We start from the raw sequence: 26,824 nt of genomic DNA on the forward strand, positions 1-26,824 counted from the left end.
AGTCCTATGCTTTAGGAAAAATCACTTTGGTAGCTCTGTAGAAGATGGATTAGAATGGGAGAGATCTGTGCCATGGTCACTAACTTTTATCTCCTAAAGTTCTGTATTGGGTTCTCTTGTGTGTGTGTGTGTGTGTGTGTGTGTGTGTGTGTGTGTGTGTGTGTGTGTGTGTGTGTGTTTATATACATATATATATATATCCTCATGTAGTAATTTCATCAGCTTCCACGGGTTCATTGATTATCTGTGTGCACAGTGATTCCTAGATCTGTTTATTTAGCCCTAGTCTCTATTCAGAGCTCAAGTTTCACATCACCAACTGCCACTGAATACTTTGAACTGAATATCCCACATCTCAAACTTCTTGTGTCTAAAGCAGGACTCATCATTTTCCTTTGCCAGCCCCCCCCCCGCCCCACCACCTAACTCTTCTCCAAAACCACTTACTGCTGAAGATACACTGCTCACCCATGTGTCATCCTAGATTTCTCACCCTACATATCCATTCATTTGTCAAATCCTGTATTTTCTTTTTCTACAGCATCTCGTATACACCCCTTCTCTCCACTCACAGAGCTACCACCTTAGTTTAAGTTCCTTGACTATTTCTTGCCTCAACTCTTTCACTGCTTCAGTCCATCTGCCATTTATTAGCAAATGAGACCTATAGTCTTGCTCAGGCATGTTTTCAGGATGTGACATTTCACATATTTTCAAACCCTATTTTCACTACTTAAAAAAAAAATTTACATGGGTATGAATGATACTCCTAGAAAGCATTACTGAAGATGGTTGGATCTTGGGAAAGGAACTGAAGACCTTAGGGGTTTGGGTGGTAGTTTCCTCACTGCTGCTTATCAAATACAAGGACTTCAGAAGAGAAAGGCACATTTGGAAATGAATAACCTTATTTTAAAAAAGGTTTTCTGAGAATGGGATTCAGATTTTTTTATTTAAAATAAGTGAAAGACTCTTGTTTAAAGATAGAATATACCTAACAAACACTAATAAGACTCTGTTTTCCTGGAATCTTGAAAATCTAATCAAAAGGGTGTTAAAATAAAAAGAAGAGGAAGGGAGAAAACTGCTCATGTATATCCATAAGCCTAGATGTGATAGATGCTATCTGTAATGGAGTAAGAACAATAACTTCTTAGGTAGAGTTATGAGAAAAATCTATAAATCAAGCCAACAGTAAATCCATAACTCAGTATAGCTGTATCTGAAGAATGGATAAGTCTAGTGATCCTAACTAAGGAGAAAGATTTAACTCAAGACTTGGGATGATGAAACCCATGATTGAAATACAGCTCTCAGAGAATATACTTTATTTAGAAGGAATTGAATAGTTAAAAGACTAGGTATGAATAGATTCAGGAACAAGACAGAGGGAAATTTGGAGAACTGCATGCTATCAAGCATTTGGGTCAAAATAAGTGGAGGCAGAAACAGAAACAGTGTTATCATTGATATGGATACCTGGACAGAAAGAGGAAATAGATGAATTCAGAAAACAAATTGTAAGACTGTCATAAAGGCAGTGATGAAGACTATTAATGTCTGGACAGCTATTGAATTTTTCTTTCTGCTAAAAGCAAAGCAGATAATTTCCTCCCTTTAAGGGGTAAGGGATGGGGGCTAATTTTCATCCTTTAAAAGGTAGAGCAAGGGGCAGCTAGGTGGCACAGTGAATAGAGCTCTGGTCTTGGAGTCAGGAGGTCTTGAGTTCAAATGTAGCCTCAGATACTTCATGAGTGTGACCCTGGGCAAGTCACTTAACCCCTATTGCCTCACCAAAAGAAAAAAAAAGGGCAAAAAAAAAGTAGAGCAAGAAATTAGAGGAACTTCTACTCTGTACCTGATTATCACCAACAAAGGCCTGATGGGGGAGAGGGGTGGAGGAAGGAGAGGAGAAAGTGCCTAGTCCACCTTAGAATTTGTGATAGAGAAGAGGAAAACTGAACAAAATTTGACATAGACACTAGCTTTGGGAAAATTAGATTTCAGATGTTTCATGGACAGGGATACATAGCATCATGGATTAAAATTCTCCAAGGGAAGTCAGCCTGGAAGTAATATGAAGCTCTAAGGTTTTAAAGAAAGGAAAAGGAATAATTCTCATGAGAAAGAAAAGGAAGGAAGGAGTTAAATATTATAAAGGAACTAAGGTACACATGGAACTAAATAACCAATATTTGTTTTTATAAATTTACAGAAGATAGAAGCAAACATGGTCAGTAGGCTAAATACAAAAATATGGCATAGTGCTGAAATGATTGTCAACCATAAAACTCAGAACTGTGACTGGTGAGGAAAGCTAAGGATAATATGAAAAGGTCAAGCCCCAAAAGGGCTTAGAGGGAATTGAAACCCAAGGTAAATAGGAAGAGTAAGAGTAACTAGCTTCCTTTGTGTCGTGTGTGTGTGTGTGTGTGTGTGTGTGTGTGTGTGTGTGTGTGTGTTTCTCACACATTCTGGAACTTCTCACACATGTATATTGATACATGATTTGGAAACTCAGTGGATCAAAATGAGAGGACTTCAGATTGTAGCTCTACATTATATATATATCTATATATATATCTATATATATATATCTATATATATAGATATATATATAGATATATATATTATATATATCTCATAAAGCAGTTTTGAGTTTTTACTCTCTAATAGGCAAGGAGTAACTTAAATATCTGTAATTTTGTAACCATTTTCATCTTTGACTCCAAACATATCTGTCAACTTTAGACTTACTTTAATTGTTTAAATAAATGTTCTTAGACCATTTATATGATCGCTTTCATGTATGGAAACCCATCACTTAGAATATCCATGCCCCTGAACCACCTGCCTCCCCACCCAGGTTGGCTTTCTGTAGAACTCGGTGTTTTTCTTCATTGGCAGCATAGCTTATATAGAGTGAACAAGGTTGTGCAGCTCTTGCTGTCATCAAACAAAAGGTTTCTTTACTCCCTTAAGGTATAAAATGGCTTAAAAGAAAAGGTGGTGCGGCAGCTAGGTGGTGCAGTAGATAGAGCACTGGCCCTGAAGTCAGGAGGACCTGAGTTCAAATCCAGCCTCAGACCAATCACTTGACACTTACTAGCTGTGTGACCCTAGGCAAGTCACTTAACCTCCATTGCCTAAAAATAAAAAAAAAATTTTAAAAGAAGGAAAAGGTAGTGTTCAGAGAGATTTGATCCCCATCTTCCCAGTGGGAAATTGTTCTTTTTCTAAGTCCCCTGCTTTTCCCAATAATGATTCATTCAGCTTGATATTAGAGTTTTGGTCCACGATGAGACTGGGTGATGCTTGGACTCCAGACCTCTGAAATGGAGATTTCTGCTTGGAGACTACATCAGGAAAGCCCCTTTGCCCATCTAACTTGGTGGGCGGCTAGGCTTGGAAAACAAAGTAGTATAATGCTGGACCTGATCTTAGGAAGACCTACATTCAAATTCAGCCTCTAAAACTTATTGGTTGTGTGAACGTGGATGAGTGACTTTATCACTTTGAGCTTCAGTTTTTCCTTCATCTGTAAAATGGGGATTAAAAGTACCTATGTCACAGCATTGTGAGACTCAAATGAGATAGTCTACATGAAGCATTTTGCTGTACTGCTACTATTTTTAATGAGTTGGAGTCACCAAGCCCAGGTGCTAAAAAGATTGAACTATTGTTAGCAATATTTAAAAGATTGTGGCGAATGGGAACACATCACAGGACTGGAAAAGAACATTTGACAGTTTTCAGGAGGCTGGAAGAAAATAGAGACTGAAAACTGTAGACCAGTGGACTTGGTTTCATTTCCTAGCAAAATTCTAGAATGTATTCCCATACACCTAGAGGTGGCAGAAGTTAGGTTTTTGAACCTAAGTTTAAAACTCCCCACTATTAGATAGATTTCAAAGCTAGTAGGGCTTATCAAAAATTCTTTTTAATAGGGTCTTTTAAGTGTGTTTAGATACCCTCAAATAAGTTAGGGAACCATAATGGGCATTAAAATTGATTAAATGTACTTTTTCATTCATAGGTTAAGAATCTAACACTGCAGCTGGAGCAAGAATCAAATAAGAGGTTACTGATACAGAATGAATTGAAAACTCAAGCTTTTGAGAAGGACAATTTGAAAGGGTTAGAAAAGCAAATGAAACAAGAGATCAATACATTATTAGAAGCTAAGAGATTATTGGAATTTGAACTAGCTCAGCTCACAAGGTAAGTTGATAAAATGAACATTTTAAGTAAATTTCCCTTTTCTCATATGCTTGAGAGCTTTTGTTGCTGTATATTGTATGCAAGATACTTTGATTCATGTATATAGATCATCACCACAGAAACCATGTGTTAAAAGTCCATGTATTGTACTGAATCAACTGTTTCTGTCATTAGTCCAGATTTAGTCCAAATACCTGTTTATAGCTTCACAACAATAAGAAAAATAGCAAGTTCCATCATTGGTTAGATTACTGTCACCTTAAAAGCTTGTTGATTCATAGGATGGTATGCTGCCTATTTTTCTTCTGGAAATAATTTTTGTTTAAGAATTTTATTATAAACTTACTGTCAAAAAATTCATACATTCATAATAAGAAGTAAAATTTTGTATCAGACCTTTCACATTTAACAGGTAGAATCAAGCAAATTAACACATAACTTTTAAAATGCTTTTGTTCTTGATCCCTTTGAATTCTTCCTGAAGTTCTGCTGCTTGTGTTGTGGTGTTTTGGGTTGTTTTTTTTTCTTTTTTGCAGTATAATTTTCAGTGTGTATACAGTGATAGTTCTGCTGATTTTTATCTGCATAACTGTGTAGGTCTTTCCATATTTTCTTGTATGCTTCCATTTTTTTCTTTATGTGGCACCAGTAGTATTATATTTCCATGCCATAGTTTGCTCAACTGTCCTCCAGTTATTGGACCATAGTGAGCTGTTTCCTTTTTTGGGGGATGGGAGACATTTCAAATAGAGTAGCTATGAATACTTCTGTAAACTTCGACCTTTTTCCTCTTTTTATGATGTTTTTGAGATGAAGTCCTAGTATTGCAACTGCTAGGTCAAAAGGTATGATTATTTTAATGATTCTTTAACTGCTTTTGCTGGGCAGCTACATGGCGCAGTGGACAGAGCTCCAGGCCTGGAGTCAGGAAGACCTGAATTCAAATGTGGCAGCTGATACTTACTAGCAGTGTGACCCTGGGCGACTCACTTACCCCTGTTCATCTCAGTCTCCTCATCTGTAAAATGAGATGAGGGAAATGGCAAACCACTCCAGTATCTTTCCCAAGAAAATTCTAGATGGGTTCACATAGAGTTGGATACAACTGAAATGACTGAACAACAAACTGTTCTTGCTATGTTATAAATATTTCATCCAGTTTCTAGCCCTCTCCTCAACTCCCCTTCAGCATCTAGATTAGCTCTCAGGAGGGGAGCCATGACTGTGCTCCCTGAAAATAGCAAATAAATAAGTAAGCACTTCAGAGAAACATAAGAAAATTGCGATGATAAATCATCAGAAAAAATTGTAATTTACAAAGGTCTCATCAATTCATTTGCTCCTTCATATTTATAGGGACAACTTTCTAAGTTAACAACCCTTCCCCCGCCTTTCCTAGGTTACTGCTACTAGGTCTTATCTTTTAGAGACAGTTGGTTTAATTCTTTTTTATTCAGATCATAGGTTTAGGTCTGGAAGGGACCTTGGACCTCATCTTGTCAAACCACCTCACTTTATAGTTGAAGAAACCAAGATCCCAGAGAGGTTAAGCGACTTTAATCTAGTGTCACAAAAGTAATAAATGATAGAGAGATGTGAACTCAATTGGCACTTTAATGTACAGACAGTAAATTTTAGATCCTATAGCAAACTCAAATTCTTTGCTTTTATTTAGTGTGCTTCCCACCAAATTCCCTAATTTCCAGCTCAGTGATAGGACAGAGATAAAAGAGAAGCCCTAGGGCCAATAAATTAAATAATCTGTATCTGCTCTTGGCCTTTCTGTTTTTTAGAAAACAGCTTCATCCCTCCTTTTCAAACTGCTGAATCATACATAAATTATGCCCCTTCTTGCCTTACTTTGTAGATTGTATGTTTCACAATTAAAATAAATACTTTGTACACTGAGTAAAAATTCACCCTCCTCCTTCTCTTTCTAGTCCTTAGCCCCAAACAGCCATTCAAGGGTATCAATACTCTTAATGTATCAAAAGAACTGACTGCTGGATTGAGTTTTATAGTAGGAGTGAGGAAGATCTAGCTCGCAGTTCATGCAGCCTATAGGAAAACACTAAAATGTGATGCCACTGGTAGTACCTCTAGATTACCTCTATTTCAGAAGCTGTTATAATAATTTTTTCAGTGACTGGACAGAGAATCTGTTTCATGAAATATACACATATACATTCTTTTTCTCTTTGCATGTCACTGTTTTGGTGTCACTATTTTTGTGTCTTCCATTATGGGCTTGTTTTTCTTATTAGCCTATCTCTTTCTTTGTCATTGTCCTCTTTGTTTCTCCATCCTTCTCTCCTGCTCTTTCTCTTTCCTTTAACTGACTATAATATATAACTTCAGCTTTTTAAAATTAGATTTATGTTCTTTTTTGGGTTTCTCTTTCAATCCCCCAAACTACTCAGTTAAGTTGTTTTTACAATTAAGATTAATCCCCAAGTCATTGTTTTGGTTTGAGTGTTATTTTTTTTGCTTTGTTTTGTTTTTTGCTTTGTGGATAGTTGGTTCTCACTAAGAAAAAGATCCCTTGCCTCCCAGCATTATGCAGTATTTTTTTCAACGGTGAAATGGAACCAGTACTATAACTAACTGAATTATTGAGTTATATATTAGTAGCATGGGAATATATTTAAAATAGAGCTGTTTCAGCAATACAGTTTTTATTTTAAATAGGTTCTACAGCTATTTTTCTTACCCTATTATAAGCAGATACATTTACTGACTCTTCTCTTTTTTCTGAAGACAATATTGTGGAAACGAAGGACAGATGCGGGAACTACAGGATCAACTTGAAGCTGAACAATATTTTTCAGTAAGTTATAGAAGGATTTGTTGATTTTTATAGAGGAATTGTAAAAATAAATCTTAAAATGGTGTAGTTAGATACTTCTAAGAAGTGAAAGGCTCTGCCTATCAAGTGTCAGAGGCAGAAGGCTTCTCTCTTGATTTCCAATCTATGTAGTAGTTTTGAATGGAAGGAATTGATGATCTGATTGATAATTAAAGGAAATACTTCTGTCTTTGGTATCTTTCTGCTCTCTATCCTTTGCACGTGTCCTATCCAGCACAGTTTTTTTTGTATCACTTTGTGTTATGGCAGTTACTCTTGTTGTTTTAAGATCTGGTTTTACCCATAAACAAAGTTGAATGTACCAGAGGTACCTTCTAGTTTGGTAAAGAGACTCTTGTTATCTTGATACCTTGTTCTGTCAGTCATTTTATTTAATATGCTTTGTTGATTTACTTTTCTACTTTTTGTTCTCAATATAAAACTGAAAAATATATTGTTGCCATAGTAAAAATAAAAAATAGTTCAGTATTGCTTATGAAAGATTCAGCTGCATCTTTTATTTCCCTGCTTCTCATAAGTTCCCAGTACTGTACTGATTCTGTAAAATTGTCTATAATATTAAATTCTGTCTTGTATGTTGAATTTAAACCAACATCACTTGTTAGTTAAAAAGATGAAAAGCACATTCAAAAAACTGCCAGGTTCTTGGTCATATTATGTATTATGATTGCACGGCATTGAACTGATAACATAGCCCTATTTTACTGTGTTGCTAATGGGAAAAGGATCAAATAAAATATCATTGACTACTGAAAGCAGCCTTGCTGTTCTGGGATAAATTTAGAATTTTTAAAGAATCTGTGCTTTCCTGATGGTTATAAGTTGCCACTTTAGCTTCTCTCCCCCACACCCTGCATATTACAAAAATAGAAATCTATTCTCATAACAAACCAGAAAGCCCACTTGATAAGAATAAGCTGGCATTTAAAAACCCTGGATACAGTTTAAAAAAGAAATGTTTTCATGTATTTTGCATTTAATATGAACAAAAAAATAATTTCTCAAGTTATTCTCTATAGAATCTAGTAACACACACTAAATTCTTTATTTTAGCTGTTCGGACTTCTTAATTATGTTAAGAGATAGAGCTTTTTTTTTTTTTTCCAAACATGAGTTATGAATGTGTCCAAGTTGTGCAGGAGGGCCAAGATTTGCCTGATTTGGTAGTATATGGGATAAAAACCCTTCAAAATACTGTGTTTTAAACTCCTTAAGATAAGAATAAAATACATTAATATGGTGAGCCCCTGGGAGAAGAGATCACCAAGTTTCCTAAAGGGGACGTTGGGGGAAAACCAGCCTAAGTCAGAAAATGGAGCTGGTCAGAGGTCCTGTGCTGCTGTGGGACCAGGCGCGTGAGTAGCCCCCAGTACTTCCAGCCTTGGCAAGATAGAAGATAAGAATAAGTAATCAGCATGTATAGTAGGAAACAGTGAACTCTTGGTTATAATGCTTAGAACCAGAGTATTATTTTTCATCTCCAGGTACGTTTTCTTTGTGACTATTGCAGGGTTAAAAGAAAGATGAGAGAATGTAATTCCTAATGATAGAATGAAACACTATAGGACATGCAAATCATCATCATTCTTATTTTACTTACATTGCCATAGGCATCCATGTAGCGTGACTTTGGAGAAGTGAAGTTTCTTTTCCTTATCTTTTAAAAAATGTCTTATTACTGCACTTTTTGCATAAGTTATTATCATTTCCCAATGCCATACTACCCTACTTTCTCCCCTATGTACATTTGAAGTGTCACCGGGAGTAAAAAAATACTGCTAAGCAAGGTATATTGGCCATATCTGAAAATGTATGCCTCATTGAACATTCATATGTCACAACTTCTCTAATAAGATATAGGCAATATGCTTTAATTGCAGTCCCCTGCAGTCATTGATCAGCATTCTTAAATATGTCGCTGTTGTGTCCACTTATGTTGTTATGATCATCATGTAAACTACTCTTCTTATTCTGCTTAAGAAGTAAGTCTTTCTTAAAGGGGTTGTTTCTTTGACAGCATGAGTATTTCTTGCAAGTATCACTGCAATAAATGATGCATTAACTTTTGCCTTCCCCACCTTTTATTTCAGTAAAGAAGTGTAATTATAAAGGCTAAAGGACTATATATATCAAAGTTGGGAAGTGTTAGAACCTTCAGAGTCAAGTAATTCTTTTAAATTAAATTTTGTAGTATGTATATGCTGTTGAGAAATTAAATATGTGATTAAATATGTGATAGATTTGAATAAGAAAATGGAAAATGTTTTGCAAACAGTATTAACTTTATGAATTGATATGTTTAAAAGTTGTAGTTATTAAGTTCAAATTATTAGCTTGCTTGATTATCTTACACAATTAAATTGAATTCTTTTTTTAACTGGCTATATAAAAACTGCTTATTTCTCCTTGGTACTTGTTTTGCAGACACTTTATAAAACTCAGGTAAAGGAACTTAAAGAGGACATTGAAGAAAAAAATCGAGAAAATCTAAAGAAAATACAGGAACTGCAAAATGAAAAGTATGTCCATTTTACTTTGGCTCAGAAATCACAGTAAAGTGATCTTAAGTTTTAGTTTGAAATTATTCACTAAAACTAATGAAGTTAGCTCAGTCCAGTCCTGTGAAGTATTTTTTATTTGTGATCTAGTTAGGAATAATTTGGATAGGTCTGAACTGAAGGTTTTTACCTTCTGTGATGAAAATGTTTGACAAGCAAATTAATAGTATGAAAAGATTACAAAGAGAAATGTTAAACATCTTAAGAAAATAAATTTTTCAAGTATGCTTGAATATGCTAAAACAGCTGTTACATAAACAGTTGAAGTACTAAAGTTTATCCTTATTTAGTCATTAACATAAGTCTCCTAGAAACTTTTACTAGACTACATTTTATTAATTTTGCTTCAACACTTAATTCAACAAACATTTATTAAGCACTTAACTTGTACAAGTCATTCTGCTAGGCCCCAGGGACATAAAGACACAAATGAAACTGTCCCTCACTTCACCCTGTACACAGATGTATGTAATGTAAGGTAGTTTGAGGAAGGGGAAGGGGTGAGTGGGGACAGAACCAGGAAAGGCTTTGAAAGAAGGTGGTGCTTAAGCTGAGTCTTACAGTAAGCCCTACCTCACTTAAATTCAATTTACTTGCATGTGCATCACCTACCTGATGTTATAGTCATCTTCAAGAACTAAGGACAAACAGCAACAATGGTAAGATGAAGATTCTAAGAGACCAGGGAGGAGACTTGATCGCATTCTAGGCCCACGGGACAATGTGATGAATGCTTGTTGGGTCTGGGGAAAATCTTGTAGGCCCATTTGACTGGAATGTAGCATGTGTGAAGATAGTATTGTGATTTAAAGGTAGGAAGCTAGGTTGGAGGCAAATTGTTAAGGGCCTTAAATTCCAAGTGAGGAGTTTGTATTGCATCCTTGAGGCAATAGGGAGCCACTAAATTTATATGTGTTACTTAAAATTAAAAGTTTAGAGTTGAATGACCTTGGGAAATATATACTCATTTTACAGAGGAAGAAATGTTAGCCCTGGAGGAGCTAAAATGATTTTCTTAAGGTTATTGAACTGGTTATTAGGAGATAGTATGATGTAGTAGAAAACATTGGAATGGTAGTCTAGCAGACCTGACATAATTTTAGATTGTTAATACATAGAAGAAGTCAGAGGAGGTAACTGTCCTATTATAAGAGAGCTATTGATAGATTGTAGTTGAATGTGATGGTAGATTTAGGTGAGAGTAGATTCTGGAAACTGTGTATTATAAAATATAAGCTCACAAATAATAGACATGGGGAAAGAGAGGTATATGATAGCAATCTTTACACATCAAATGGCTCTCAAGTAAAAAGAGATTTATTTGATACTTCTCCAAAGGGTAGAGATAAGACCAAATTGTGAAAACTATTAGGAGGCAGAATTCTGCTGAACATAATGAAGAACTTAAAAAATAATTAAAATTGTTTTTAAGACCCCAAATGAGTTTACTTTGTGAAGTAGTAAGTTTTCCATCACTTACTTGAAATGTTCAGGCAAGGACTGGATAACCACTTGTCCAGAAAGTTGAGAAGGAATTACTTGATTTAGCAAGAAATTGAACTGTATGACTTATGAGGACCTTTGCATTTTTAGGATTCTGTGACTCAATTCATTTTAAAGAAATAAACCTATCTCAGTTGTAGCAAATCGAGATATAAGGTGAATCATAGAGCTGGAGTTGGAAGGGACTTCAAAGGCTATCCAGTCCAGTCACTTAATTTTATAAATGAGGAATCTGAGGCCCAGGAGAAAAAAGTGACTTTGCCAAGGTCATGCAAGTGTTAAGTGACATAGATAGGATGTGAACACTTTACCACCATAAAGGCATAGTTTTTTCTACTGTATCATGTATGCCTCCATGACAAGCTTATTAAAAATCTTGGACTGTCTCGAAGAGCAGTGTTACACAGTAGATAGAGAGCTGGCCTTAAAGCCAGAAAGATGTGGTTCAAGTCTCACCTCTGATAAAGTAGGTTGTATGATCCTGAATAGATCATTTGATTTCCTAGTGCCCCAGGCAAGTCTCTAAGCCTAACTTTGCAGAACAGTTTTACTTTAACTGCTTTGGCAAAGGGAGTTTCCTCACCAATGAAACAAAGTTATATACTATAAATGTCTGCTAAACTCATTAGTTGCCAGTTCACTATTGACAACCACAAATTTTAACCTAGCAATAGTACTCAACAGATTAGCATTGTAGCCAGCATTTTTATGAGACAATTCTTCATACATGTTGGGCAAAAATTCACATCCTCTGGTGCCTAAACTGTGATTTAGGGGAATTTGTATTTAGACCCTCACACTCATCCCTAAAACTTAGCTTCTTAATTTGTTTTATTACAAGTAAATGAAATAACTTTTGGTGCAGAGCTTTATTAAAAGAGAAAAGTTAAAAATTTTTTGAAGTCCGAAATACTTAATGTTACTTTACTACCTCCACTTACGTGAAAGAATAGTAGATACTTTGTTAAACATTTGACTTTATTCTCTGTTTTTTTCAAAGAGCCGGACAGGTACATGAAGGCCAACTCCATTATCCTTATTGGGATTTTGTAACAGATTAAGCGTTATGCCTTGCATGATTAAGAAATTGTAGGTCCTGTGATCTTTCTAATGGCAATTTAAAGACACATGTAAATAATCCAATTGGAAGAATAACCTCGATTTATTTACTTTCCCTGAAAATATCCACTCTTAAATCTTTTACTCTCTATTGTAGAGAAACGTTTGCTGCACAGTTAGACCTGGCAGAAACAAAAGCTGAATCAGAGCAATTGGCTCGACGTCTCCTAGAAGAACAATATTTTGAATTGACCCAAGAGTGTAAGAAAGCAGCTTCACGAAATAAACAAGAAATTACAGATAAAGATCACACTGTCAGTCGGGTAAGTTGACATTACTAAAATGAATTTAAATCTCAGTAAGTGTTATATCCTAAAGTACTGGCATGTTCTTGACCTGTGATCATGCTACCCCAATCAAAGAGCAGTAGCTTAGAAAGTTCAAAACAGTCGATACTCTAAAATGTATTTTGCTTTGAAGTGTATCATATTATATTCTCTTTATGGCATCATGTTTTCCTAATTTTATTTAAGCAGATATTAAAATTCCCTCTTATTTTCCATGTATATATCTACTAATATAAAATGTGGTGCTGATTCATGTGCCAGATAGAAAGAAGTCATGCTTGAGATTGAATATTTATTCCAAATAATCCAGAGGTCCACATATACATAATAAGTTGTGTCTGTGTGTATGTGTCTGTGTGTATATTTGTGCACAATTACATGTATTTATATTTTGTTATAATCAGATATGATCTGGTCTTAATATTAGAATCATTAAATTTTAAACCTGAAGAAACATAGAAATGGTTCGATATAGTTAGTTGTGTAACTTTAAGGAAGACATTTTATATAAACCTGTGGACCTCAGTTTTCTCATTAATGTAATGATGGAGTTGGACTAGATGATGTCGAAGTCCTTCCTGACTTTGAAGCCTTTGTACTATGAATTAGTTCAACCTCACTATTTGACAAATGAAGGGATTTGGGCCCAAAAAGATTGTTGGTTCCCTAGAATAACACAGCTCTTTAGTGTAGCTGTAGAGCTAAATCTCCAAGCCTCCTAACTCTTAAGTGTCAGGACTTTTCCACCACATTTCCTGCTGCCCTTCATTCTTCTGAGCAGTCAGCATGAAGCTGACCAGTAGGGTAGAGCAAAGATGGATTTGTTTGGGCCCTTTTTTAAATTGGGAAATACCTGTGCAATAACTACTAAAAAACTAAGACTGATTTTTATAACTCTTCACATGCGAACATATCCATAAACATATTTATATTAATCTGGTGAAGAAAAGGTATGAATAGAACCTGAATTGATTAAAGTAACAAAACAGTATATTTTAAGTAGAAATTCAGATATTCCCTGTGATTAGTCCATGCTAATCTGTATTTATATGGGAAGTGAAAAATTCATTTTGAAGATAATTGCTTTGACTGAAAGTCAGCTTTAGGTTATGATTTTTTGTTTCATTTAGCTGGAAGAAATAAACAGTACATTAACCAAAGATATTGAACTATTAAGAAAGGAAAATGAAGAGTTTACTGAAAAAATGAAGGAACAAGAAGGTATGTGGATTTTAATAATTAATAAAGAAGTTTTACTAAGTATATAATAGACTACTAAGGTAAATGAAAAAAATTTTTAAATTTTACTAAGTATGTAATAGAATATAAGTTTATTACATGAAAAATACTTATTTTGCCCCCAAAAATATTTTAACTCATTGAACAGATTATAAATTGAAGAAAGAAGAGGAGATCACTAATCTTAAAGCTTCTTTTGAAAAGAACATTAATACTGAAAGAACCCTAAAAATACAGGTATGTCCTTTCACTATTTTTCTAATTATTTTACAGTTGTCAACTTATGTTTGAATATTGCTAGTTTATTTAGTTTAACACTATACAAAATAAATCATGACCTGCCTTTGAGGGCCTTGCATGTAACAATAATATTTAATAATATTATTAAAAATAAATAGTGTTTATTTTTTCAATGGGATGAATAGGCATGTAGTAGTCAATCTATACTGATGTTTAAAATAGAGCTTTTCAGAGATATACTAAGAAAGGAAAAAAAGCTTAGCATATATGAAACAGAACTCTATTCCATTTTACATAGAAAACCAGGGACTGAAAGTAGTAAAGAATGGATGGGAACCTGGCTGGGGAGGAGAAAAACTTAACTAAAGTTAGTGAAGTGAATTGTGGGCACAAAAGTGAAAGCGAGAGGGGCTAGAATACCTTGAAGCTGAGTCATGTAAGGCTGGAATTTCCTCATTCTATTTGGAGGTCTGCATTATACTCTGACTTAAAATATAAGGTGTTTGTGGATAAAGTTGTTATGTATGGGTATTTTTTATATGAATACAATTTCTAATTCTCACTCTGGCAAAGAGATTGAAATTTATAATAGGGCAGTTTTAATTTCCTGCCTTCTACTGAAGAATTTTTGTAAGCCTGTCTTACAAATTATAAGGATGGAATGAAACAACATGTTACCGTGCTATGTGTTGATCTTTTGATAAATTGTAAATTCCTTGAGGACTGCTTCATTTTTGCCTTTGTTTCAACATTGCCCAGCACATGTTAAGCACTTAATAAATTCTTCTTGACTTACTGATATACCTGTTTACATTAGTCTCTTTTACTTTATGATATTGAATCTTTTTCCCTTAAAAATGTTCAGATTGCTTGTGGAGAACTATTATGTCCTTTTGCATGCATATTTTATAGGCTGTTAACAAGTTGGCAGAAATAATGAATCGCAAAGATTTTAAAATTGATAGAAAGAAGGCTAATACACAAGATTTGAGAAAGAAGGAAAAGGAAAACAGAAAATTACAATTGGAACTCAACCAAGAGAGAGAGAAATTCAATCAGATGGTAGTGAAACACCAGAAGGAACTCAATGAAATGCAAGCGGTAAAGTTGTATTTGTGTTGGATTATTTTTTTTAATTCTTAAAATTTTACATTACCTATACCAAGGGTGGGGAACCCTTGAGGCCATGTGTGGCCCTTTGACTGAATTCAAACTTCACAGAACAAATCTTTCCCTAATAAAAGGATTTGTTTTGTTAAACTTGGACTCAGTCAAAAGGCTACACCCAAGTACAAGTCCTATACCTATTTGTATACTTACTATGTCTTACTAATGTATAAATTAACCCACTCTATAGAATGACCAGAATTTTTCTATCTATACATTTATATTTATACTTGTCATAAAGATTGGTTGTCATACTGTTGATATCAGGAGTAGGAACCCCTCCTGCTTCTCAGTTGTTCTTTTAAGCAGCAGAAGATTCCAACAAATATTGTTTGACTGATAAAAGGGACTAAAGGAATACTACCCTAAGATACGTAGGCAGAAACTGAGCAGGGCAGAATTCTGTTGCTAGTATATCTGGAATATATCTTGACTTCTGTTGGAGAAAGGGTTTTTTTTGTTTTTTAAGTTTTAAAAAAATAATTTAGTTTGGGGCAGCTAGGTGGCACAGTGGATAGAGCACTGGGCCTAGAATTGGGGAGACTCATTTTCCTGAGTCCAAATCCAGCCTCAGACACTTACTAGCTGTGTGACCCTAGGTAAGTCACTTAACCCTGTTTGTCTCAGTTTCCTCATCTGTAAAATGAACTGGAGAAGGAAATGGCAAATCATTCCTGTATCTTTGTGAAGACAACCCTAAATAGGGTCGTGAAGAGTCGGACACAACTGAAACAATTAAATAACAGCAGATAGCGTATGAGAGTTTACTTAATCTCACTAGATTATCATTTTCTAAAATAAAAGAGCAATCTTGATATATGTGATAACTGTGAATTTATTAGAGTACGTAATTATTGGTATTAAATTTTCTTTTTCCTTTGAAGGTTTTTGGTTTGGGGCAGAAAAAAAATGCTTTCTTCAGCTTTGAACATTTTCCATATTGTATACTTTATTTTAAAGCGTATTTCAAGAACTAAAGGAAGAAATAATAACAATTTTTTATTATTTGAAAAAAAAATGTGTCACTAGGGGAGTCCTCCTTTTTACCAGATGAATAATAAAATCTGAGACTTGGGACTAAGTAATCTGCAAGACCCCAGGCTCTGAAAATGTTCTTCTTATCATTGCTTGTCTAGTGCTTTACAGTTTACAAAATACTTTTACATCCATCATCTTATTTGATACTCAGAATAAACTGTTGTGAGCATAGTTGTTTTTATCCTTGTTTTTCAGATAAGGAAATTATGGTTTATCAAGGTCACGTGACTTCGTGCATATAGTAATACATATTTGTAGTTTTTTATCTGTAATCTTAATTTTTAATTACCTCTTTGGTTTATAGAGTTTATAATTGAGTATAATTGATTCTTGTTATTGAAAATTCTTTGGTTCTAATTATTCTTTGTATTTTTAAAAAATTATTAAATGGACACAGCAATTGGTTGAAGAGTGCACACACAGGAATGAACTTCAGATGCAGCTGGCTAGCAAAGAGAGTGACATAGAGCAGTTGCGTGCAAAACTTTTGGACCTTTCAGATTCTACTAGTGTTACTAGTTTTCCTAGTGCCGATGAAACTGATGGAAACCTTCCAGGTAAGGCAGTTCTATTTTATTTACCTTCTTAACTGGCTTTGACTTTGTGGGAATTGATGTTTTTCTCTCATTTCATTGCTACTTTTTTAATTCTGTTTTGTCCATTAAAAAGTTCATTTTTGTTTGTAGAAGCCTCTTGATAGTTTCATAGTTATGTTATTTTAGATTGACTTAAAAATATATAGAATAAATAATATGTTAGACTGCTAAAAATAGTTCTAGGGTTGTCCTGTTATATTTGAATCAGTTATTAAGAGATTTGGAGCAGTTGTGGTGAGCAGTCCTAATCTTATGAAGAAATTCAAAATCAGTTCTGTATTCCAATGCACTTATAGAAGGTTATAACTACTTTCAAGAAAAGCAGCTTTTCAAAATTAGCTTGTTCCTGTTCAAGGACCAAGGATTATGAAGATTATGAAGATTACTGATTAGTAGGGTAGGGTGGTATGGAAGTTTAACTCATCCTTTGAGATGTGTGAACTTTTAAGTCTATCTTTGTAATAAATTTAACAGAGTTAAATGTGAGTTGTTTATTAGTATTGAAATATAATTTCATATTTTAAATATATGTTGATTTACTGGGGCCATACTTGAAGCCCTTTTAGCGTAGTAGAATTTGCTAGGGCTTATGCACCACTGGCATAGCCTTCAAAAGCCCTGGGTCACATCCTCACTAAAATGGGCATTCCATATGTAAGCACAGCCTATACCTGAAGATAGCTATCCTGTTTCCTCTTAAGTTTTCTCTTCTTCTGGCTAACTATCCCCAAGTCCTTCTATTGATCTTCATGGCATAAGCTGTAGCATAATCTCAAGACCCTTCCCCTTATTGGTTACCTTCTTATGGGTACTCATTAGCTTATCAGTGTTATTCCTGAAATATGGTACCCAGAACTGAAGCTAATACTATAAATATTGTCTGACTATGGCAAAGTACAATAAATGAAGTTAGTCCAACTTGACCAGGATTGGTGAAGCCATGCTGGCTCTTTGTGACCATTGTTTCCTCTTCTAGATATTCATTGACCATCCTTTTAATGATATATTCTAGAATCTTGCTTAGAATTAAAATCAAGCCAACCAGGATATAGTTAAAAGACTCCTTTCTCTTTCCTTTTTTTGAAAATTAGAACAATCTTTGTTCTACTCCAGTCCCATGATTTTCCCAGTTTCCATGGTCTTTGGACAAATTCATGTCCAAAGTTATTCAGAGACTACTGGCAGTGGCTTTACAATCACATACATCAGTTCCTTCACTATCCTAAGATCTAGTTCATCTGGGGAGGTTACTTAAACTCATCAATAGCAGTAAGATGAATGAAAGGCCCAAAAGACAGAGTTTCTGGGTAATTAATAATAATCAGTTTATTAATTAGGCTAGCAAATAATAAATTGATAGTCAGTGATCTCTCATTAATCGAAGACAAAACTATGGAGATCCCTGAATGCTTAAATATCTTTGGAAAAGGAGGTGCCCCTGACAGGTGAAAATCAACCCTGGTTGGTGAACAGTTAATGAGGGGGGGTGGGCATGTTAATGAGGAGATAGGCTAAAAGTCTTCAGCTCCTCCTGCTGAGAATGTGGCTTGATCCTGAGACTCAGCTTCCTCCAGCAATCTGGACAAAGGAATAATCTATTTCTGTTCAGACCACTCTGATTGGTTTTTGGTTTTCTCCTTCATAAGCTGAGTTCTCCTAAACTCCAGTGGAGGGGTACAGTGATGTGGGCTTATTTCCTAAGAGCAAGAGATTAGATTCTGTTTACACTCTAAACAGAAGTAAGGTTTTCTAGTTGGGTGGGGTCCCACCCTAGATCACCGAGTATGTACCCAGGATTTGGGCAATCTCATCTATCGGCAGTGTCCTTCAGAAACTGGCTTATAGGGGCTGGTCCTGAATGAGGAAATAAAGGGAAAAAACCTTAATCCTAATTTAATAATTGGTTATCAGTATAATAGAAAAATAATAATTTCTCTCAGCAGCTAGGTGTTGTCACACTCCCTCCTTATATATCCTGAGTATCTGTAATTTTTGTTCTTTCTTTTCTGGTCCAAAGACTTTCTGGAAGAGGTGGTCTTTGGGTTTGATTTTAAAGAATGACTAGGAGGAAAAATAGATATATTACTGTACTGTTGGTGGAACTGTGAATGAACTGGTCCAGCCATTCTGGAAAAGAGTTTGGAACAAGAACCTAAAAGCTATTAAACTGTTCACTCCCTTTGACCTAGCAATGCCACTACTAGGTTTATACCCTTAAGACATCAAAGAAAAAGGAACTATATGCCCAAACATATTTATAGAAACCTTTTTTTTTTGTAGTGGCAGAGAATTGGAAACCAAAGGGATGCACTTCAATATGGGAATGGTTTAACAAGTTATGGTATATGAATGTGATGGAGTACTTTTGTGCCATAAGAAATGAAAGGGATGGTTTCAAAGAAACCTGGCATGATTTGTGTGGACTGATCTAAAGTGAAGTGAGCAAAACCAGGAGAAAATTTTGTACAGTAACTATACTATTGTAAAAAGAAAAAAACCCCAGCAAATTTGAAAGACTTAGGAATTCTGATCAACACAGTGACCAGTCACAATTCCAGAGGGCTCATGATGAAACATGTTACCTACCCCCAGATAGAGAACTGATGGACTCAGTGCCGATTGATACTTTTTTTGTTTTTTGTTTTTTGTTCTTGAGGTGGCCTATGTGGGAATTTGTTTCACTTGATGATACATGATTTATAATGGGTTTTATTTTTCTTGATGAGGAGGGGAGAGGGGAGAGCAGCAGGACTAGAAAAGGAAGCAGAAGGAAGAAAATGTGGATCTTAAAATAAAATTGAGGAAGGGGAATTAACCAAAAGGATATCAAAAACAGGGCATGTCCAAGCACAGGGAAGAGCACATAAGCAAAGAAAATAGAAGAGAGCTTACATGTCCTGTGGACACTGAATATTCTACTTTGACTGAAACAGTTGTGGAGAGCCATGAATGCTGCACAAAAGGGGTTTGAGCTTTACTTCTTAAAGAAATAGGGAGCTCTTGTGAAGGGTGTTGAGGAGAGGAATTACTATTTAGACATTACCAGATAAGATTACATTACAGGAAGATGTTTGACAGGGATGTGAAGAATGAAGAGTAGAGGCATAAAGCTCTGTTTGGTTATTATAATGTTCGGATTTGTGGTAATGAGGACTTCTAATAGTTTTGGCAGAGGTAATAGGTACAAAGCTGGTTGAAAGAGACTGAGGTAGGAGTGACAGGATGTGATTAACTTATTTAGAAATGAGAAAGGAACCTATCTCACTTTCTGCTATATATAGTTCAAATTTGGTAGAGAATCAATCCCTGTTTGTGACTGTTGGATGATTTAATGTGAAAGGGTAGATCTAAAGTAAGAGAGAAAGGAGGGGCTCTCATTCTCCTACCTCACTTACTTCAGGAAAGCCATTGGTAAGAGGTTATTAACTAGTTTTTATCAATGGCTCTCATCATTCTTTTGAATTTTGGATCTTAAGGGATTTTAATAATTCCTTAAGAAGAACATTAGTCAACAAAACTTTTGAAATTCTTTTCTGAGCATCAATCATTGGTCTTTTAGATAGCTTGTGAATAGGGAGTGTAAATTGGATTTTACTGTGCACTATATTAATCCAAATGTGTGCTAAATCTAAATGAAGATAACTTCTTATTATTTTTCTCTAGTTATGGCTCACTTCAATGCTAAAGAGTAAATTGATATAATAAAATGTAATGTGAGTATAGAATGTGCCAAGTGCAAAAACATTGTAAAGTCAAGAAAAAATGAATTTGTAACATTTTAAAATACCTAAAAAAGTGAACCTTTTCCTGTTGCTGTACTCCCGATCTTGAGATTTTGCAGATGAAAACTTAAATTTTCAGACTGTAAAGAGACACTGTAGAGGAATTATGACCAACTTTATTTCGTTGCCCATTTTTATGCTGTTATTTACTAGTAACTTGGAAAATTCATATTAGATAAATATCGACTAACAGAGATTGCCTTACAGTGATTCCCCAAAAATATGATTATCATGTTGACAATTCATAAGAAATGGTTACAGGAAGGAAGATTTTGAGTTTGTTAAAGTTGGTTGAATTCTGTTTAACAAACATTTATGAGGGGCCTACTATGTAAGAAATGGGCTGCTAACTAGTATAGTGGATAGAGTACCATGCCTGAAGTCAGGAAAACTCATCTCCTGAGTTCAAATTTGGCCTCAGACACTTGCTAGTTGTATGACTCTGGACAAGTCACTTAATCCTGTTTGTCTCAGTTTCCTTGTCTGTAAAATGATCTGGAGAAGGAAATGGCAAACCACTCTGGTATCTTTGCCAAGAAAACCCCAAGTGGGGTCACGAAGAGTTGGACATGACTGAAATGACTGAACAACAACTACAACAGCATATAAGGCACAGTCCTAGGCACCAGTATTCAAAGATAGAAATTGAAATAGTCTTGGCCTTCAAAGAGCTTGCTTTCTAATGGAGAGGTGTAGGTAAGTAGATAAGTAAATACAAAGTAATAGAAATGGATTTCAATAGGTAGACAGCACTAACTTATTAATACCAAAAAAAAGTGACCAAGAGGTAGTTTTTATTGGAAAAAAAACAAAACAAAACTGAAGATTTACTCAGCAGCCTGTCATTCCTTGCACTGTTCCCCCAGCTCCTCCCATCACCACACATGACTATACCACGGTAGGCTGGCCCTCTTTTCCTTATGGCTGTTGCTGCTTTAGACACTAACTATTAGAGTCAACCTCTTGGGTAGAGCCATGGAGAAGAACCCACTTCTGGAGAGAGTGGATGGGCGTGACTCACTGGATCAGCCTCAAAGACCATAAATGATAGCTGTGCAGCTCTGAGGAGCCTCAGGGGCCATCTAGGCCAGCTCACTCCTGTAACAGTTGAAGAAACAGGCCCAGAGACCTCAGGTGACCGAGGCAGTTCTTTAAGAACGGGACTGGTAGAAGTGAAGAATGTCCAATGACAGTCACTTCTCAGAGTCTCCCTGTTGCAGTGTCCCAGCTGGACCCCTCGCCCCTGGAGAGATAAAAGATATCCTCTAAGCTTGGTAATTTGAGAGAAGAGAGAACAAGAGTACACAGGATGGGAAGGGCACAAAAGGGAAAGGACTGGACATAACAGGCGTGTCTGCAATAAGGACATCCTACAAAAATCAACAATGATTGATAGGTAGCCAAAAGCAACAAGTATTTGAAGAAAAGAACATGCTGGGGGGCTTCCTTTAATAGTAGAAATATGTAAACCTGGGATGATTTGCATAATCCATTGCAATCTTTTCATTGTCAAAAGAACTTGAAGAAGGCCCCCATCTCGCTCCATGCATCCCCTGGAGGGGAGAAAATGGATAAGAGATGCATTGCATGGGCAGACATGGATGGATTATGGCCTGCATAATCATGAAGCAGCTGAATACGCAGTGGATAGAGCACTGGGCCTAGAATTAGGAAGACCTGGATTCTAATTTGGTCACAGATAGTAGCTGTGTGACCCTGGTCGAGTCATTGAAACTGTTTCAGTTTCCTCGATTGTAAAATGAGGATAATAGCACCTACCTTACAGAGTTGTGAGAATGAGATAATATATATAAAAAGTATGTAGTAGGTTATATGTAAGTGCATGTTTCCTTCCCTTTCCCTATCACTGCAAAGAATGTCCACATCAGTGACATCAGAGGTCCACTGAAGTATTGGAAATGTTAGAAGCATTTCTTATATTGTTAATGGATTTGTTCCCTTTGCCTTTGATGCAAATCTGTAACAAATATCTAGAGTAAGCTGTGTACCATTTGGGGACTCCATGTAAGTTTGGTTTATGACAAGGATGGGAGTGGGGTGGGAGAGCATTGAGCAAGGGAGAGGGTTTGTGGTGTGTTTTCTCCTCTTCCTAACCCAGTACACACCTCAAAAAAAAAAATTCTCAGGCCTCATTTGTTAGCTTTTCCCTACATCTTAAGGAAAGTAGGAAAGCCATCTGATTTCTAGTAAGAAAAACTGATATTCCACATCACTGTAGCGTTATTTATTTGGCCGTATCCTCCATAAGGTTGTGAATTCAGTCCACCTTCATTTGAGCATAAGGTTCTTGTTATTTTAACTGCTATAAAACTGCATAAATGTTGAGTATGCCTAATACCAAATATAACAGATATGTGAAATTCAGACCTTTTATGATTTCTGATTCAGAAATTCAAAAAAATTCAGATTATCCAGACCATTTGCCTCTCATTTAACTTATAAGAAGCTAAGGTTGAAAATTTGGATTAGATTGATCATGGTTTAAAATTTTTAATGCAGAATGGACGTGATATTAGTAGCTATTTATTGATTGCAGTGTTCATCTCCCAAATATCAAAAGGAGGACTGCATGAGGCAGTTCCATTGTCTTGTTAGATGGAAAGAAAAAGTGGCTGGAGTAGAGTTGTGCTGTTGTGATTTCTTTTCACTAAAATGGTAGGAACCATACTAGGAAAATCTAGGAAAAATATTTGTTTGAAATAGATGATGAATATTTTTAATAGCCTGCTGTGAAACAACTCTTTTCAATTAGAACCGTTTATTTCAGTGATTTTCTGAAAAATTTATTTTTTTCTAACAGTAATAATAATGATACATGAAATTTCATGATCATATTTGTTATAATGAAATTTCTCTTACCAAAAAAACTAGCCACTAGCTGTCCAAATTATTTTGTTGTTGTTGTTATTGTGTAGTACTAAAATTCTAAGGCCACAAACATAAAAGGCCTCTATTTTGGTGTTGAAAGAGAATTTTACATGTTCTGCTCTTTGAGATTAAGATGCCTTTTTTAAAAAATTGGGACAGATTTGTTAATATGATTGGGTTGGGTTTACCACAGTGCTCATTAGAATATTGTCCTATGAAAACTGAATAAAATGCTTGTCTCTTATTCTTTATGTCTAGTTGATTCTTCCTGCATTCCTTATTTATTTATCTTCTATTCTTGTCTTCTGTGAGTAATAGGACACTTGTGTACTTTTGCTTGCTCTCTTTTGTGTAAACATGATGGCTCTGGTTTGTTTTACTTGCCGCATCTTTTTTTGCTAAATATTTTTTGTAGCTACTTTGAATGTTAAATGATCTTTTAAATCATGTTCCATTTTAGCTGCAATCCATTGTTGAATATTTTTGCCTTGCTCTTAAAGGTTTATTATTACCCCATTCTCCTATAATTAAATGTTAAATTTAATGGGGGAAAGGCTTATTATTTTGCCCTGCAATATTTGTATGGCTGTTAAGTTAATTTGTGATTGACGCATGAAAAAGCAAATTATAGCACTTTTTATTTCAAACGCCTGTACTGCATGCTGTCACATGTGCTTTATGTTCATTTTCTCTGTTATATATTTAAAGATCTCATATTGCAAATTTGTTTTGATACAGAATCAAGAATTGAAGGTTGGCTCTCAGTCCCAAACAGAGGAAATATAAAACGATATGGCTGGAAGAAACAGGTAGCGTATACATCTTATTTCTGAATTTTTAAAAATTAATAAACTTCTGTGCCATTCATTCTTAAAAGACAGAACTTGTATCAAAGCAGTTACATAATATTATATAATCAATATGGGCAACACATAACTGAGTTTATAATCAGAGTATGGAATTTTATGTGGAACTCAATATTTGACAGGTTTTTTTTTTCATTTGATTTTTCTTTCATACTATATTCGGGTAAATATTTAGTAAAGGCTGTTATTTTTGCTTCAGAGATCATTAGACTGTAAGCCAAGTAGAGTTTAGTTCTCTTTTATATTTTATATATATGTATATGTGTGTGTGTATACACACACACACACACACACACACACAATCATAATGATTTCTTATATTTTTAAACCAAGCAAATTTTGTTCTCATTAACTTTAACCTTTTCCCCTTGTTTCAGTATGTTGTAGTAAGCAGCAAAAAAATTTTGTTCTACAATGATGAACAGGATAAGGAACAGTCAAATCCATCTATGGTACTAGACATAGAGTAAGTTGCTTTTGCTTTTAAGGTAACATACAGATAACTTGTTCTTATTAAGTAGTATATTCACTGTAGTCACAGTTACTTTGAGTTTAATATTTAAAAAGAGCAGTCATCTTCAAATTACTGTGTCATTAAGCTACTGTCATTTTTCTTTCACCATATACATTTTCTTTAGTTAATGTTATTATCCTACTTTGGCAAAATGTGCAAGAAAAACTACCATAATTTTAGATTCAGACATTCCAAGGGTGAAGGCTTATCGTTTTCCACTTTGGATTTAAAGTGTTGAATGGTTTTAAATTCAAGATACCATGATGTTTAACTTGTGATCGCATTGGTAGATGTAGTTATTTCCTCTAATGGTGGAGATCACAAACTATCCACATGCAGCCATCCTCTCTGAGGCTTGCCTCTGTACTCCTATAAATCTTCCACAAGCTGGCCAACCAACTTGATGAGAGGGCCTTCCTTGCGATCTCAACATTGCATGGATACCAGTGAAGCATGTTGACTGAACTGCCCTTCGCCTCACTACAAGTTTAACCTATCTCCTTTATGGTCATATTGCTCTGATTTTATGGAAGAGGTTTTTCCTCTACCAGTTATTTTTGGTAACATATTATAGTCAACTCTACCATTGTTTTAGAAATCTATCATGTAATATCTGTTTACTGAATAGTAGAGAAATAAAGGTATCTGCCCATTGAGATAATAGGCAGTTTCTGCAGTAAGTCCTATAATTGCAAATAGGACTGTCCTATAATAATTATATCCTGTAATAAGCAGGACTTTTTTCCCTTTTATAAAATTCATTTACATTAGGTAAGACATTTAAAAATTGAGGGGTTTATGGTTCCTTGTTAGAGTTGGAAGATGACAGTAAATAGAACAAGGATAAATAGTAAAGAGTTTTGATTTAAAAGTATGTAATGCCTTGGCCCTTTTTATCAAGTGGCTTTTACTTTATATATCATAGATTAAATGTAGTGTAGATGACTTTTTAAAAATGTGTCTTTTTTTTTAAATTTCAGCAAACTATTCCATGTTCGACCTGTAACCCAAGGTGATGTGTATAGAGCAGAAACTGAAGAAATCCCTAAAATATTCCAGGTGAAAATGCTAAGTGACAGTTTTTTTAAAATGCTAACTGATTATTAATTGGACATCTGGGTTAATTAACATAGGGTTAATATAAAATGTTTCAGTATTTCTTTGCTTTATATATTGATATTATCTCTCCTTTTTCAACTCTCTCAAAATAGATACTATATGCAAATGAAGGTGAATGTAGGAAAGATTTGGAGATGGAGCCAGTACAACAAGCTGAGAAGACTAATTTTCAGAATCACAAAGGCCATGAGTTTATTCCTACACTCTATCACTTTCCAGCCAACTGTGAGGCTTGTGCCAAACCTCTCTGGCATGTTTTTAAGCCACCCCCTGCCCTTGAATGTCGAAGATGCCATGTCAAGTGCCACAGAGATCACTTAGACAAAAAAGAAGATTTAATTTCTCCATGCAAAGGTAAAAGAAAAGGCAAATAATTTTTCTTACAACTTTTAACAAATTTAATCCTAATTTTAAGATAGTTAAAGCATTACTTCTATCCAAAACATTTTATTATAACACAAAGTTAAAAAGAGGTTACAAAATATTATAGCATTATTAAGTGGGGAGAAGATAGACAACCAGGATTTTATAAATTTGATTGTAAGCATAGAGTTCACATTTTTTAATCTCAGGAATAGTTTGTTACATATGTTTTTGAAAGGGATAAGTATAGCTTATTAATCCTAAATAGTTTTAACATAAGCTATAGTGTTTTAGTTTTATCTTTGGATAAACAAGTAAATTTATTCACATTGTTATCCAGTGAGGCTGCCAGAAGCAACTTTAAAAAACATTGCTGAGAATTATGAAATCCTTGGCCAAAACTGACAACATTAGGAAAATAGGTGATAATTATAAACAGTTCCTCAAAATATAAGAA

At 34.9% G+C, this 26,824-nt stretch overlaps 1 protein-coding gene across 3 annotated transcripts in view; it reads left to right on the top strand.

Annotated features, from left to right (window-relative positions):
• ROCK1 (Rho associated coiled-coil containing protein kinase 1) overlaps positions 1-26,824 on the top strand; it is a 132,966-nt gene that overhangs the window by 100,119 nt on the left and 6,023 nt on the right. For all 3 annotated transcript variants that reach the window (XM_020970649.2, XM_020970650.2, XM_078153474.1), the window contains 12 exons: positions 4,037-4,221; positions 6,979-7,048; positions 9,512-9,606; positions 12,365-12,530; positions 13,685-13,775; positions 13,942-14,030; positions 14,946-15,134; positions 16,636-16,795; positions 24,244-24,314; positions 24,749-24,837; positions 25,866-25,944; positions 26,097-26,358. In XM_020970649.2, coding sequence (XP_020826308.2) covers positions 4,037-4,221; positions 6,979-7,048; positions 9,512-9,606; positions 12,365-12,530; positions 13,685-13,775; positions 13,942-14,030; positions 14,946-15,134; positions 16,636-16,795; positions 24,244-24,314; positions 24,749-24,837; positions 25,866-25,944; positions 26,097-26,358 — 1,546 coding nt within the window. The remainder of the gene's footprint in view (positions 1-4,036; positions 4,222-6,978; positions 7,049-9,511; positions 9,607-12,364; positions 12,531-13,684; positions 13,776-13,941; positions 14,031-14,945; positions 15,135-16,635; positions 16,796-24,243; positions 24,315-24,748; positions 24,838-25,865; positions 25,945-26,096; positions 26,359-26,824) is intronic.

Source organism: Phascolarctos cinereus, unplaced genomic scaffold (assembly GCF_003287225.1).
Source record: "Phascolarctos cinereus isolate Bilbo 61053 unplaced genomic scaffold, phaCin_HiC Scaffold_4;HRSCAF=312, whole genome shotgun sequence".
NCBI classification, from domain to species: Eukaryota; Metazoa; Chordata; class Mammalia; order Diprotodontia; family Phascolarctidae; genus Phascolarctos; species Phascolarctos cinereus.